General features: G+C 30.1%; 1 protein-coding gene across 1 annotated transcript; it reads left to right on the top strand.

The window, feature by feature from the left end:
* The first annotated feature begins 1,453 nt into the window (after positions 1 to 1,453).
* Positions 1,454 to 13,968, top strand: LOC129962222 (uncharacterized). The gene is made up of 5 exons (XM_056075962.1): positions 1,454 to 2,249; positions 9,581 to 9,801; positions 11,060 to 11,224; positions 12,547 to 12,779; positions 13,827 to 13,968. The coding sequence occupies exons 1-5, from the start codon at positions 1,454 to 1,456 to the stop codon at positions 13,966 to 13,968; spliced, it is 1,557 nt and encodes a 518-aa protein (XP_055931937.1).
* Positions 13,969 to 17,171: the final 3,203 nt, after the last annotated feature.

Raw genomic sequence — 17,171 nt, 5'->3', positions numbered from 1 at the left:
AAACCATAATTTTTTATGCAGGTCCCATGTGCCTACCAACATTGACACTATGAAATATTTTCACTTGGCCTTCTTCCAACCAAACCTTCCATATTCGCCTAATCATTCCATTCAACTATACATTCACTGTTACCAAAATGGAATCGACTGTCACCTGAGGATACAACATTTTCCAACTTTTTCACTAAAATCACAAATGGTTTTGATTTAGAATCAATGGCATGAACATGATAGAGAGTCCAGTTTAGAACTATCCTCCAAGTATCATCGTGGATTATGTCATTCAAATGCCAAAAATAGCTGGCATTTCCGTTCTAGAGACAGTAATATGTTCCATAGTCCTTCAGTGTGTTCTATAGCTAAGTCAGATATTTCTGCAATATCACGAAAAGAAAAATCTGCTTACATCTAGCCCTATTATATAGCCTCATTTAAATTCTACTTTCTTCATTTTTTAAAGGCATTTTTGGCTCATATTTAGTTCACAAGGCTTGATTTTAAAAGTAAATAATATCCATGATTACACTGCGTTATTTTGAATCTCTAGTTATAACATGAGTCTTGTGGTTTCAATCGATTCGGGAATTACTGATACCATTAAGATCTATTATTTATATGGGAGGGGTGTAAACTAAATATGACATCGTGTGCTTCAGATGACTTCATGTTGAAATGGTAAGGATGTTTCGAAAGTAAGATTCAAGCTCAAATATCACTATTATCAACTGGAAGTGAATAAAAATTATGAGATTCATAAAAAAATAATTCCTAGTGTAATTTCAAAATAAGTCAGTCTTTTATATTTCTCTCTTCTGCAATTATTGCTCGCAGCATTAAATTACATTTCATGTAATTCGAGCATATTCTAAGAGCACATATTGTTTGATGATATCATTCTTATCGATAAAAGCAAATTTGTTCCTTTAGCATTAATTATGTGGAAATCTCTTATCTTTCCTAAATCAAAACTGAATGACTAATATTAAACTTTAGTCATTATTATATTTAAGTTAAATATTTTATGTTTCTTCTAAGCAGATTTGGCTTTTCAGTCTGAAGTGGATTGTTTAGGATTTATGGTTTGTAAATCGTTCAACGTTTTTAAAAATTCTCTAAAATCATTAAGATAAATAAACCAAGATAGATATTTAAGCCTTTCCCATATGAACGTCGGCTAAAAATTTTAATTAGAATTTCCATATCAATCTCAGATGTAAGATCTTAATTTGAAAAAAAAAAAGTATAGGAAAAGAAAGAAATATACACAAATGACTATTAGATATATTTTTAAAAATTTTATTAACATATACTGCTTATCACTGATTATAATTATTAACATGATTAAATATTTTTGTAGCTTTATTATTCTTTTAAAAAAGGATAGAAAGAGAAATATTTTTCTATTTTTTGTCCTATTCTTAGCAATCTGTCCTAAGCAATTACAAGCCTTTCAATGGAAAAGAATAATAAAAATTCATCAAACGATAAAGAAGCTCAGAAAAATGCAAAGAAAATAAAAGACGAGAGTATTTTGCCACCCAAAATGTTTTCAAACCCTTCTCAAAATAATTCAGAAAATTCTGACTCGAAAAATGATAAAAACACAAATCCTAAATCAACAAATCAAAACAAATCTGGAGAGACAGATGATAATGAAGTCAATAAACAGGAAGAGCGTAAAAAGGCTGATAATGAATATGATAATTCAAAGGATAGACAGAAGGCTAAACCAGCTCATTTTGAAGATGATATTCTTGCTGAGTTAAAGAGAGAATTCCCAACGGACAAAACGAAATCTAAAAGAAGGGTTCGACTTGAGAATAAAAAAGAATATAAGGAAGATACAGGCAGTGAACAAAAGGCTGATCTTGATGATGATGATGGACCAAAACCACGAGCCAGATCTAATGCCATCAAGGAAGGTCTTAGAGCTGAGCCCGAATTTCCGGATATGCCTAGTCAGGATATCATTGTGGAAAAGGGAGGAGCAACTAGTGGTCAAAATTTAATGGGTGAAAAAGGTTTCATCTCCAGCTTGTTGTTTGATGTAATTTCCAAAGAAGATGTTTATCCTTTAGAAGAATCGAAATCGAAGCCAATTAGTAAGCAGAATTTGCTCGAACAGAAGTCTACAGTTATGGCTGTCAGGTCAGATATTAGTGCTCTTTTTGATAAGAAAAAGGCCAAATCCGTCACCTTTCTTGCAGCTAAAAAGAAACCCAGCAAAAGCAAGTCAGCCGTTTCAAGACGTAAGTAATAAAACTTTGATATATATTGTAAAGAAAGTGAATAAAACCCTTATTATTTAATTAATGATGACTGAAAAATGATCAAAATGATAATTAGAATTAGTGGTTTATAATACCAAATGATACCCTAGTTGCTTATGTTATGTAGATAAAAATTAAATTGTAAAAAAATTGAAATCTGCTACCACATATTTCGAGTTATCATGTGAGATCATAATTTTTTTAAGAACATAATTTTATATATATATATATATATATATATATATATATATATATATATATATATATATATATATATATATATATATATATATATATATATATATATATATATATATATATATATATATATATATATATATATATATATATATATATATATATATATATATATATATATATATATATATATATATATATAAGTATTAAAATCAAGTTAATTGGAAAATAAAAAAAGTCAAATAAAAATTAAACCAAAAAAATATATAAAAAAGAAACCGGCCTGAAGACTTTTTCAAGGGTCACCCTCGGGCAGGGATTCAAAGAAAGGGATTTTTTCTGAGAAGGAAATGCAGACATTTGTCTAAAAATGATTCCTCGTGACCCGAAAATCCCCTGAAATTAGGCCCAAGAGATATACCATTTTAACAGAAAGGAAAATATAAAACAACAAATTAGAAGAAAATAACCACTACTAAGTAAAAATACAATAACAAAAATAACAATAAAAACAAAAAATACTATAAAAAAGCACTAAAGGAAAAACGAAAAGGCAAGTACATACCATCTGCAGTCAAGGAAATTTTAAGCTATCGATTGTGATTCCCGCTTTTTAAAAACACTAACGGTAAAAAATCTAACGGTAAATTAGGTAAAAAATTGTAGGCTCCCAGCGCCATCTATTGAGTGATCTAATATGCAAAGAAAGTTCTATTTTTATTTAAGCCAAAGGATTAATCCCAAATCATACCTTGTTTAATTAAAAAATTGACATTACAGTAATTTCTAGGAAATTCATTTTTAATTAAATTTTTAATGAGGTTGTTTGATGCTTCAATATAGGAATTTTTATTATTACAAACCCTTTTGATCCTAACTTGTGAGAAAATTAGATTTCTGAAAATTTTAGAGTTTAGATTGGAATGGTAGTTACATAGTTTTGTTATTTTAAAGTTGAATTCATCCCTTTTATCGTATATACCAACTATTGTTTTATCATTAGCAATTTCGATTTTTAACTTGTTTATAAAAATTAATACCATTAAAAACGTAATTTTCAGTAATATTAAAATTACATAACTCAAGCCAGTTATTTTTAGGAATGATATTTTCATTTAAATATTCGTCATATCTGAAAGTGCACCCCTTTATTAATTTTTCATTAGGTAGATTAATGTATAAATTTTCGATATCAAAAGTATTAAGTTTATTAATGTTGTTATCTTTAATAAAATCCAGTACTTCTTTGTTACTAGAAATAATAAAGTTGTCTTCATTTTTTATTTTGTCCAGGATAATTTTTAAGTATTTAAAGAAATGTTTACCCCTATAGTAATTATAACTGCCAGTGCTACAGGTCACGAATCTGAATTTTAATGGATTTTTTATGAAATTTAACTGTTGGGAATAAATATGGATAGTTAAGAGAGCAAGTCTTAGTTTTGGTTTTGTTTTGCGAAATCTAGCATTTTTTTATCTAATTCCTTTTTCCCGGTGTTCTTTAACATAAAAGTTGCATTAGAGTTATATTCATTAATTAAAAGTTCTTTTTAATAATATTTACAAATTAAACAGAAATTATTTGCTGATTTATCTATTACTGTAATAACAAATTTTTCTTTTAAATTTTTTATTTCGTTTTTCGCTTTAGTTTGGTTACTTATATATATGTATATATATATATATATATATATATATATATATATATATATATATATATATATATAAACAGCATCCTACAACGCAAACGGGTGAATGAAGTGCAACAAAATTTGGTATATAGATTACACACGAGATGCGCTCACGGAATTTCGAAAAAATTATTTTAATTCCGAAATGTCCACCAGAGGGCGCCGTTTTCGGAAAAACCTTAATTTTAACAAAATAAAGATCAAAACGGAATACAGAAACAAAATTAATCTTTATTGACTAGTTTCTGATCACCTTATCACCAAACAATATTAAATAAAGACAAAAAAATAATAGTACGCTGTTTGAGAAAAACAGCTCAGTTTGCAAAAACAAGAACAGATTAGGGTGTGTATATATATACGGATTTCATCGGGTTTGCTGTAGTGGATGTATGTGTGAAAACACTCAGCAGGCCTCAGCAGAAAACAACAACGACGTTTATTTAACACGAAGACACTAACACAATGACGACAACTATAAACAGCAGAGACGAACATACAGCAGCACACTACGACACTTAGTAGCCCACAAGTAGTATTCGGCCATAGAACACAAAGCAGCTAGACAGAATTCAGCAGAAATGGGATCCTCGGAGCTTCGCTCTACGGTATCTCCAAATGGCCGAAGTTCTCACTGTCTCTTCGTTTTAGTTTTATCCAACTGCCTACTCACTACTACAAGACTGGCTACTCCACACACAACTTGATTCTGTTTCCGCAATGGACAACAGGAGTCGGTACTCAGCTCGGTTCAGCCCTAGCTAGCACTCCACATAACGCTGGCACACCGCCGTTGCTTCTCCTCTTGAAGACTCGTTACTTGCCTACGATTCCGATCTGGTTCACTGCAGCTTGAGACTGTCGGCCTTTTAAAGCTTCCGGGAGGCGGGGCGAGAATCTTCTAGGCCAATCAGGGCGCATCTCAGTTTCAATTGGACGGATCTTTAAAAATCTCGAAATTTCCAGCATAATCTATTTTGCTCCAAAGTCGCCAACTCCGTCGCCAAGTCGCCAAATGGTCACCAAGTTTGTCGCCAAGCTCTGGGACCACTTGCTCGGCACCCGAGCAGCATCCAATACAGATAATTGTAAATCGGTATTCGCTGGTTTGCGCTAGTTAACATTCGCGTTAGTTTGCTTTCTTGGCGATAAGTCGCCAAATTTGACAAACTTCTTTATCATTTTCTAAACCTAAAAGCGAAAAATTGATGCGTCAAAAACGATAAATCGCTAATTTTTTGCCCGTGCATTTTAAGAATTCAGAAACCCCAGACCAAAACAACATCATTTTCTCCCATGATAAAATAGAATCGATTTTAAATGTAATTTAAGAGTTTATTCCGTTTAAATAAACATCTATAATTATGCTTCATTTGAAAACATCTGTTAATACTAGACAAATTTATTCACTAATTTAACTATTAGAATTAGCATTACATGATGTATATGCATATGTTTAAACAGTAAAATTCCCTCCATAACATAGAAGCTAGCGTTATGTAAAAATTCTCTTCCTGTGGTAATATAATGATACATATATTTACTGAAGCAAATTTCAGTGCCTTTAGTAATGAGTCATATAAATTAGATTCTCTTTCAAAAATTATGGCAGAGAGTGTAAAATCATGAATTGAAAAAGTATAGAACATCACCAATTAAAATATAACTAGGTTTACTTCAAAAATTTAATTAATAATTCTAAAATATCTGTTCTGTGGTATTCAAATTCCTCATGAAATGAGTTGAGAAGACTTTTATTACTGGGTAATAGGACTGGCAAAATACCGGACATTCGCACCCCAAGGTCATAAAATTACTACTGCTATGTACTATTCTCCAAAACTAAAAACAAACCAACGAGAATGTCTCAAAATTTTCACTCATTCTCTGAATGAAAGTGTTAACTTTCTTAATCTCGCATTAAAAAAAAATGCTGATCTTGGGAAAAGTCAATAATTCCTAGATTTTTATTTGCAGGCCCGTAAATGAGAATTTTATGTTTCCTAGTATAGGGAGGAAAACGAGTATGCATTTTGGGAGCCATGTTTCTTCAATTGATTGATTCCAAAATTTGACATAGAACTATAATATTAATAATAGGAACACAAGCCTATTATCTAAGGCATCGCGTTTAAATGCATACGAATATATAGACCAACAAAAGTTCAACACGTTAACAGATTTGTTTGAAAATTTATTAAGGATGTTTAAGCAGTTCACCAGTCCTTTACTTTCAGTATAATTATTGTGATCTCTTGTATTGATTCCAGAGGAGAATGCAAACTTCTTATGAAGTTATTCCGCTCAAAGTTCGATGGAAATCTATATATTTTCTGTAAAGACCACATATCGAATGTCTTACGTCAAATCAAAGAGGTTTAGAATTGTCGCGCTCACAAACAGACAGGCATTGTTCCAAAAATTTGTTTATCAAACTCAGGGAAGTCTGAAACATGCAGATTTGGCAAAATCTCGAAGTCAAATTTTTTGTGATGATTGCAATATTTCTTATTGTATACTTCATATACGAGAAAGTAATAATGGAATTAAATGTTATGCAAAATAGCAGAGGATTAAATACAATCCTGTATCGGTAAGCCTAGAATCAGTTGTGTGAAATAAAAACTGTTAGGATTTAATTTTCTAAGATCTTTGCTGTTGCCATTTACCAGGGACCCTATGCTGTCTAACTCCGCCACAACAAATTTGGAAAAAAAAAAAAAAAATAAGCGTATAAGTAAAAAATTAGAATAATATTAAAGGAGGAATTTTACATAAATTATCCAAAAGTTATTTCAGATCATTTACTGCTGGTTTATTACTAAATTGTTACTTAAGTGCAGTTGCTATTGTTAATTAAGTGCTAATTACTGGTTACTGCTGTTAATTAAATGCGTCAACAGTTAGCCTACCAATGTCAACAATTTGAAGATTTCGAATTAAGTGATGGGTTTATATCGAGGGTCGCTTTATACAAATTGGTGAAGATACTAACGATGATGAATATTTTTTTGTATTTATGTTATAACTATTATCAATAATTCTATTGGCTCCATTAAATCTCCAATTTCCAATTTTTACATATAAGAGATCTGAAATAATTCTCAGACGATAACAGTCTCATTATTTCCACTGTGTTTCCTCCGTTAGAGAATATTTTAGCTTTAGAAAGATACAGACATCAATCTATGTGGTGTTCAAGGCAAACACCGCATGGCCGTCAAAATGTCAAAATGTGTGCCACCAAACCTGTTAAATGTACCAATTTCTTTAGTTCACCATAATTAAAGATTATTCAGAACATCCACGCTCTCATTTTCTTATCTTCTTTTGGAAAGATATAAAATTCCTTTTTTACTTTCCACTAACGATCCGTCGTGTATGCGAACAAGGTGTACGTTAAATCTAACATCGTAGGTCAAATCTTCTTCTATTAGCATGCTGCAGAGCTCGCCATCTGTGAGTTAAAGATTACTTTCATCCGAAAATAGCTCTCGTGATGCTTCCAATAGGGATGTTAACATAGCTGAGTTATAATTCATATACTAAGCAAGGAGGAATGCTGCAATCATTAAAAAAAAAGCCAAGCTTGAGATTTTGACGAATTTTGCTATTTCAGGTTTCTCTGAATCCAAAAAACACGTTTTTGGAGTAAATCTGTTCGTCTGTTTGTACATAAAATAATTAAAAAATGATTTGGTTTAGACAAATGAAACTTAGTTTAGAGTCTTAAAATCAAATTTGCAGTTTTCTGTCAAATTTTGAAGGAAATCTATTGAGTAAATCTTCTGTCCTGTTGTCCAAGTATAATTGAACTCGATATCTACAAAAAGCAGAGATGCGTGACTTGATGGATAGGCCTTTTGGCGGGCACGTATATTTTTGAAGGCTTGTATTTTTTTAGGCAAGGCACTAAAAGTTATGAAAATAAAAGAGTGGCAGAAAAAATATACATTTCCATTAAAGTCAGCAATATTCATACCCAAATGATACATCAAATGCCTTACATTTATTTAAAATTCAAAATCATTGAGCGTTTTCCGAATGGAAAAAAACATGCCATTGTGTAACATAAGATAACATGCCGCAAGATATTTTGCTTATTGGTGTTTGTCTTGTGATTGTAACATCTCCTCCCGAATCGAATTCATTCGTTTCCAAAAGAATATACTGATCTCATTTCAATAAATGTTCATTTAGAATTTCTTGCAAACTTTACTAACCGACCTTAATGGTCAGCTGTTAATCAGGAATATTGACTGCGTTTAATTTCAATTAAATGTCTTATGTATAACTTGATATTTATAATTCATTCATCAGAGTAGTTTTAAAAGACATTACGAGAGGCATTAAAAGCATGTTATTTTAATAGTCTTGCATTTGTTTTATTTGTTGGGCACATAAACCTTTTAAATGGGATCTAGTACCATGACATCATACTGCAAAAACAAAAACGATTTGTCCGGATAATCTATGATTTAATTGCAAATTTCCTTTTGTAGTCGGCAAGTACTGTGATTTCTCTTTCTTAATAATTATGGAAACAAATAATAAGGATAAATATTTCTTCGATGCTTTTTAATAATGGAAGAAAATCACTGGATTAAATATATGATGAAACAATGAAGAAGGTTTTAATTTCATAGACAAAGGAATGATTTAATTTTTCGACAAAGAACAGTACAATCAAATATATCAAGCAAAATATTTTTTTAAATCCGAAATTTACGAAAAAAATGGGCAGCAGTTGCTAATATCATTAAATAGACATTATTTTAAATTCAAAATGGCGTAAAAGTCAATTTCGTACGATAATCTCTTTTGAAGTTATTGTGGAAAGTTCGAAAACGCCTTTTACCTAATTTGTAATTAAATTCTGTGTTGTGACTTATGGCACTTTACAAACCCGCTGATAGTTATCTGTCAGCGATTTAAGCCGAGTCAGCGCCTCTTTTCTTTTCAGTAACGATAACTAGGGCCAAGAGTACGACTTAGCTACTTCATGCGTCACATTCACTTACACAACCCTTTTTACATGGGGGCACATTCACACACTTCACAATTACAACATAAAAGAAGAAGAGCCATGCCGGAACCCGGGGCACTTTTTCAAATTCTACTTTAGATTTAAAAACAAAACTCTGAATTGCACATTTCAAGACTTGAGATAATATTTACGCCAAATTCAGTAGCTTAAGATCGAATGGTTTATCCTGCCGACCCCAAAAGGCAGACATACATAATAAACAATCTTTTTTTAAACTTAGAATAGCTTACATTACTTGAAACAGGGAGGCATGATAGATTATTCTACAAGAAAAATTACAAAAATCAATAAAAATGTTTCCCTTTCTTTTTCCGAGAAAAGATTGGTCTTGCGGCAATATCTCTTATTTTTTAACTCGCACTTTTGGATTACAGGATTACACCAAAAACCTATTGAGTCTCAAGTATCGGTTACAACAAAGTCACAGAACTTACCACCAGATTTACAACATTTGAAATCTGGCTGGCAACCAACAGAAGATGTTGAGGAAACACCGCAGGTTGGCTTCCGTCAAAGAAAACAGTCTTGGGTGGGAACATATGTTGATGGTACAGATTACTGGTCTAAGAGAGAAACATCAACAGAACAGGAAGAGGTAAATTACTTTGAATCTGCTATGAATATAATAGTGCAATACAATGTTATTCAAAAAAAAAGAATAGATTTATAATATTTATTTCTAACAACATCTCTAAAAACATCATTTCAACCTTTCTTTTAGATTATGTAAATTCCCTTTTTTTATTAAAATTACTTCATTGGAATTTGAAAATTCCAATGAAGTAATATTATTACTTCATTGAAATATTATTTTATTATATAGTATTTTAGAAAATTAACTTAGCTATGCAAGCCAATATATAGAAAATAGAAATGTATTTTTGAACGCAATACATTTCGAAAATATGTTAAATTATATTAAGACTTATACAGCTTTGTCCATGCTGTTTTGTGAACAAGATAATATCTAGAGTAATATCGACTAGAATTGAACAAACGAGTGATAGGTGAGAAAGAAGATGAAAATCTCGGACGAATGCGAAGATGAGTCGTTCAATTCAAAAGAGAAGGAATTAGTTGAGTGCCTCATCATAATGAACAACTTTTGTTTTATAATTTTTTTGATATTATCACTTTTAGGATTTGAAAATCATAATCATTGATAAAAAAAAGTCCCAATGTACTTTGAAATTTTGTTGTTCTCCTTTTACTGAAGGTGAGACGGTCTCGTGCTATAATCGGTCAAGATTACCTCAGAGTGTGCGAAACTCGATTACTTGAAAAATTCGTCTTGTGTATATTCTTGGAAGGAAAAATCTATTTGCGCCTTCCAACTTATTGATTATTATCACTATCAACGAGAGACTAAAGGAAAGACAGAATTTAAGAAAATTATTTCATGCAAGAGATGCGTACATGGGTCTTGTAATGGGTGACATGATACAATAACAACAATAACCGGCTAATGTTCTCAGTTTGAAAAAAAAAAAAACTTAAAGCATTCTTTTATTAGTATACAAAAGTATAGAAACTGAAATTCGGAAGTCAAAGCAAAAAAAAAAAAAGTTTTAAGTAAGAAGCGTTAATATAGATACTTTAATTCAATAGGAATTCTAATTACATTTTATAGAAATATATCCATAATATAATTTAATTTTAATGAATAAATAAGTACGCATTTTTGTTTAGTTTTCTTATCGTTCTGTCTTTTGTACTTCACAATTTTACAATTTTTGTTTTGACTTTCACTAGACCTTCACTACTTAATCAGTTTCCCATACACCACCTTTGATAGGAATAATTCTAAATCAATTCCTCTGAAATAATTGTCTCAAATTTATTCATAACTGTAGGTTCCGTTTGAAATAGATCAGCGGGGCCAGACATGGTATGACTTGCCTGTTGCTGATGAAGTTCAGATCGAAATACCTACAGCAGCAAAACGCACACTATCCAGAGCCAAGTTTGATGCCATAAAAATGCAGTCACCACAGGAACTGGCAGAGAGTGCAGATGAGGTTAGTCACTATCTAGTTTTAACTATTTTCTTTGTATATGTTAATTGTGATTGTATGTATAAAATATAAATTTTGTTTATGAATTTCATACAAAAAATGTAAAAAAAAATTTCATATAAAAATTTAGAGGAGAGACAATCATGTTGTCTGTATTGTAGCGAAAATTGTTCCTTTCGACCAAGCACATCATAGCTCAGTCGGCTCAATGAAGCACCTCGAAGTTGAACGGGTGGTTGCGGGTTCGAACACAAGCGAGGCAAATTGCCAAAAACACTTAATTTTTAATTTCAATTTGCTTTATGTCAAAGTTATAAAAATTTATGTTAACTATGCAAATTTATGTTAATTATGCAAATCTATGTTATCTATGTAAATTTAAATTCCCAATTTTCTGCGAGCCTTCAAAGTCCGGAATGTTCTTAAAATGTATATAAGTAGTTTCTCGATCAGTTAGATTTGTAATAAAATCTTGAGTGCGTTCATTTCCATTGGTCTTACTACATTCACCTCATCTACGCGACCATATTATCGTAGAATGGTAATCAGCCTGATAGTTGAAAATTAAAGCCAGTCTACGTATTATTTTTTAAAACGTATTCTTAATTTTAACATCATTAATGTACAATTAATGTATAATATAATTAAAAAGTCTATTTAATATAAGAGCGCGTGTGTATAAAAGCAGAAAATGTTGATTCAAAAGATAATTAAAAATAGTGTTGAATATTAACTATAATCAAAAGAAATTTTAAAACTAGAGCAAAATATAAGATTTTATTAAATTTATATCATCTCAGTTAATTTTACGTTGAATTTCCAAGCTTGGTGGCCAAAATTGGTGGCTGTAGGTTTAATGATTTGCCCTATAAGCATTCTGAATGCTTTTTGCATCATATAAATCATATGATACTTTCATGCAAAATTAGCACATAGTATCCAGAATAAAAACATTAATATCTCAGAAAAAATATTTGCCAACTACAAGCATTGATTATGCTTTAAAATTTTAAAATTTCCATTTTTTTAGAATAGATTGATATAAAAGAAATAAGTTTTAACAAGCTTTACAAACATCATACATGATCAAATTAGAATAAGAAATCAGAAATTATTTAAAAAATCATAAGCTTCTGTATGAAATTTCACAAGTTTTCCAAGCATCATGCATATATGAGAACCCATTTCTAATAACTTGATGGCAGTCTAATAAAAGGGACTTCAGTTCTGATCTGATTCAAAAAAGGAAAGCAAAGATTATTTAGACATCCAGATGTTTTTGCATTATTATCGTCAAAAAAATTATTTGTAGTTCTTACATGCAGGACAAAAAACGATTGTTTTCCTTCGATGATAGAGAACCTATACCAGAGAAGATCAGCAGCGATTTGTACCAAATGTTTCTGGAATTTTGCAAAACGGACGATTTATCTGCGGTACAAAATCGCCTCTCACTTTTAAACGCTGACAGAAGTCTGGAAAAAGTTGGGCTCCTAGATCACAAGAAACTTACAATGGTACACACGGGCTTATGTTTTAAAGCAGCTGGAGGTAGCAGGTAATTTTGCATTTTAATATTATAACATTACTTTAATTTTCGTTTTGGCACAACATGACCTAATCTAGCTCTTACGTAAAGCTTCAAATTAAATTCATTGCTGACAAATTGGCTAGTTTTTAAGTTTACTGGTTTGAGAACCAAACTATTTCGCCTGCATATAGGTGTGTGTGTGTGTGTGTGTGTGTGTGTGTGTGTGTGTGTGTGTGTGTGTGTGTGTGTGTGTGTGTGTGTGTGTGTGTGTGTGTGTGTGTGTGTGTGTGTGTTTATCGTGAATTGAATGAACTTTAATTAAGATGCACAAGTAGAAATTTATTTCAATTGTTACAAATATTTATGACTGACAAAAGCAAAAACAATTAAGTTTTAAATAAACTACTATATTTAAAATCAGGACTCACGCATTCTTTCAAAAGCTAACTCACAGGATTCACACATTCTCACAAAATTCAAATGCTATACCATACATCATTAAATTCTTGGCCAAGTCCAGCATTTCCGTCTAGGTAAAAAAATTCGCGTGTTGTATTTACTTAGCGAAAGCATAACAACATCTAACATTGATTTGATGTACTTGGCGATTGCAGCAAAGCATTTGCATATTCTCGAACGACTTAAAAATTTTCAGAAAAATAATAGAAATTTCGGGACGCGTGAATGCTAATTATCTTCCCAATTCTATTGTGAAATCAGCAAAACATATTTCAAAATTGCCAAACTTGGTGTCAAAACCCAGTCCGAGAAGATAAAAATACGATTAATTTGCGAAATTCGTAATAATGTTAAAATATGGTGCAGAATTTCACGATTATTCCCAAGGCGTAAAATGATAGTTTTCTGTGTCTGACAAATCAATTCAAAACTTTTCAATAAATTTCATTACTCTAGATCGTATTAAAATATTCAATTTTATCTAGTATCTTTATGTCAATTTATAAGCATTCAGGAAAAGAGAGGTAATAATTAAAAATGAAATTTAAGCAAATCTTAGTTAATTATCATAGTCTTAGTTAATTCTTCAAATAAACCCATCCTTTAAAATTACAGGTACCGTGGTTTATCATTCGCACAGTACAAGCTGTTTATAGAAATGGTTGCTGAAACTAGAAAAATGCCAGTTTTTGATTTCGTAAACAGGTTGAAGCTTGGATATGCTGGAATTATTGTTCTTCCTGCTGATCGAGGATAAAAGTAATTTTGCAAGTTGCTTTTTTTTTTCTTTTTTGTTATTATTGGGAGAAAAGACTTTTCCCATTTTGAACAAACTTCTAACTTCTAAAAACATCTAAGCTTCTAAAAAGTCAAAATGTCAATCATAAATTGGAGATTTATCAAAATTATATAAAAATTCAGGGATAGAAACTTCACATTCACTTGATAAAAGGCATTAATGACAAGACAGCTAGTCAATCATTTACAACGAAATTTTAATCCAGTTTTTTGGGCAATTACTTAATTGAATATCATGCCTGAAAGTCTAGATTAACAAAGTTATCGAATATTTCTAATGGAAATTTTCTAAGAACTTTGGGGTGCATAATGATTCAACAGTCGCTGAAATGTTTAAAACTCTTCCACTATAATGAGGTTTCTTTCTGCTGTAATGCCTTTCAGCACAAAATTTTGTTACTTAGGCATTGATAAAATAGACTTGATAATCCTATATTAACCAACACGATCGCCGGAATTTTAATGCTTTGGAAAGTTTTTATCTGCTCTCTTGAAACTTTCAGTGTACGACTCTTCCGAGAACAGTGCTAAGGATACTTACTGTCTAACATTTATACGTATCCACTGCAGCTTATCCTAAGTTATCAGAGAATCTTACAAAATGTTCATAATTCTGTGATCGCTGATATAAAGTATATTTTACAACTCATGGTACAATTTCGATTATATCTTATATGGAGTTTGAAAATGTACCTAATTTTATTGATGAAATACATGTATTTTATATACGTGCTTTCGCTCTCTCGCTTTTTTTTCCTACTCGACATTCTTTACAATGATATTAACTCCCACTGCAAATTCCTTCCAAACTTTTTGCAAGCGTTGTAAGCTTTTTATTTCTTCTTAAAGTAAAAAAATCGCAATTTTTTATAAAGGGGAAAATAAGAAAATGAAATATTATGAAACCAAATTATGTTTTAAATATAAATTAAATCGATTTTTTAAAATGTGAGCAAATTTTGAGAAGTCTAAATAACATTTAAATATTTATACCTTTTAAAACATAAAACCTGATACTATGCGCAAAATGTTGCTTCCTTTCAGCACTATCATCCTAAGTTAAAAAAAATAATATCACAAACTGTCTTATTTCTTATGCCTACTACTTGCGAATTACTTTTCTACTGCCTTATGGTGTATTTAATACATAATACATTAAGGAATTTTTATCAAAGAAATGATACAGTGCTGGTATCTTTCCTGATTGTATGTACGAGTTATTCTTTCACTAATTTTTCAAATTTAACTTCTAATTTTTCGATACTTAATGCATAAACAAAGAACAGATAAAGAATATTTTGATGTTATCTGTGAATCATTATTTTATTATACTAAGGTGAGTAATTTTTAACGATATGACTTCATGTTTCCTTGGTGTTGGTACAGAATTGTTCTTTTCCCGCTGCCATCGATTCAGTGCTGTGTTTTACAATTTATTGTCCCCGATATACTTTGCATATATTCCATATACTTTGCATATATTCCATTTACTGCTGGCGCCATCTATTGGTTGAATATAAAACTAAAGAAAACAATTTAAAGAAATGACATTTATATTTAATTCAAATTTTTCAGAAAATGGTTTACTCCAACACAGAAATTAAATAAATAGTTTTGAAAAAAATCAAATTTAAGAAGTAAGCTGAAGTAGATAAATTAATTCAATCGCACGTTACTTAAATTAGTAAATTAAGTATTAATTACAATTTATAAATTTTATATTTAATATTAAATAATAATTTTAAATTAATAATATAATTGATATAACAGATATTTGGAACAAATATTTGAAAATAACAATAGCAAAATTATTTGTTATTCAAAAAATCGTGCATTATGCATCTCTACTTTGATATGAGACTTAACGAGAAGTGATATAGGTAGATTTCGAAAATCGGACATCATTTAAGGAGTTATATTCCGTACCAATTAATATGCAATTACTAAGTCTACTTCAGAACCCTTTTAGTTTTGGTTAAATTGATTCTTTACAGTTCCTGAGTGGTAATGTAACTTATAAGAGATATTTTTCGTTCGAAACAATGATGTGCTGACTAAGTAAATTAAGGAAGTAGACACAAAAGTAAATGTTTTTAAAAACAACACTGATTTTTTCGAAATTATTTACAGTTATTGGAGTTCTATTCATTTTGGGGAAAAGGGAATTTCAACATTAATTAAAATGTGAAACAGTTTTTTGTAAGACACTGTTTACTCATTATATCGTTTGAAAATCTTTCTAAGCAGAAAATTTTTTTGTGAAGGTTTAATAACTTTCGAATTGAATAACAGAATTATTTGAGGCAAGGGTCAATTTTTTATTATCACGCTTGCGGGGTGTCTATTTATAATAATTTTGCTGTAATGAAAATCACATTCAGTTTTTGAGAATTTTTTAAATAAATATTTTTAAAAGAAAAAGAAACCTTTCGAAATCAAAATGAAAAATTCTTTCTGAAAGGGAGCGTATTCTTGACATCAACAGACAGCAGCATATGTATTTTACAATACAATATTATGATTCCGAAATAAAGAATTTATAGCATCGTTTTTATTGTTTTGCACAGTATGACATAGAATTGTATCTTGGCAAAAATTTCCCCGAGGGATTTTTAAAAATAATAATCCGAGTTACATGATATCCTGAATTAAAATTAATATTTTATTTCTAACTTTAATATTTTTATTTTTAAAAATTAGAATCTCTGATATATTTTTTCAAATTTTAAAATGTCGTGGTATCCTTCGTAAACCTGTTGGTTCTTCTTAATTCTAATATAGTATTTATATAAAAAAAAATTTAAGTAAAAGTGAACAGAAATAAAGAAACATTTAATTAACTAGAAATACTACAATATTGTATAATATTTGAGAAAATTTGAACCATATTGTGAATGCAGATGAATATCGAAAAATCAAGTTCTGCAATTCTCTCTCCTTTTTTTTTTTTTTTTTAATCACCAGATGGGAGTTGACCTTACAATAATAATCAATAATGTATAAAAAAAAATTCTCGTTTCCTTCTATCGTAAATCCTAACTTGTTTTATGAAGTTTCTTAAAATTTAACATTTGGCATGTCAAATCTACAAAACGAATGCATATAATCTCATTGTATATACGTAAATATTTTCTTTTTGATACAACGCAGTATTAACTGCGA

Source organism: Argiope bruennichi, chromosome 2 (genome assembly GCF_947563725.1).
Source record: "Argiope bruennichi chromosome 2, qqArgBrue1.1, whole genome shotgun sequence".
Lineage (NCBI taxonomy): Eukaryota > Metazoa > Arthropoda > Arachnida > Araneae > Araneidae > Argiope > Argiope bruennichi.
Note: the sequence above shows the minus strand (reverse complement) of the source record. Positions and strands in the feature narration are given on the sequence as shown.

Bases quoted from the DNA above. Each gene is read 5' to 3' on its own strand.
- LOC129962222 (XM_056075962.1), top strand. From the start codon at position 1,454: ATGGAAAAGAATAATAAAAATTCATCAAACGATAAAGAAGCTCAGAAA. The intron at 9,802-11,059 runs GTAAATTACTTT...TCATAACTGTAG, and splicing joins CATCAACAGAACAGGAAGAG to GTTCCGTTTGAAATAGATCA. The intron at 11,225-12,546 runs GTTAGTCACTAT...TCTTACATGCAG, and splicing joins TGGCAGAGAGTGCAGATGAG to GACAAAAAACGATTGTTTTC.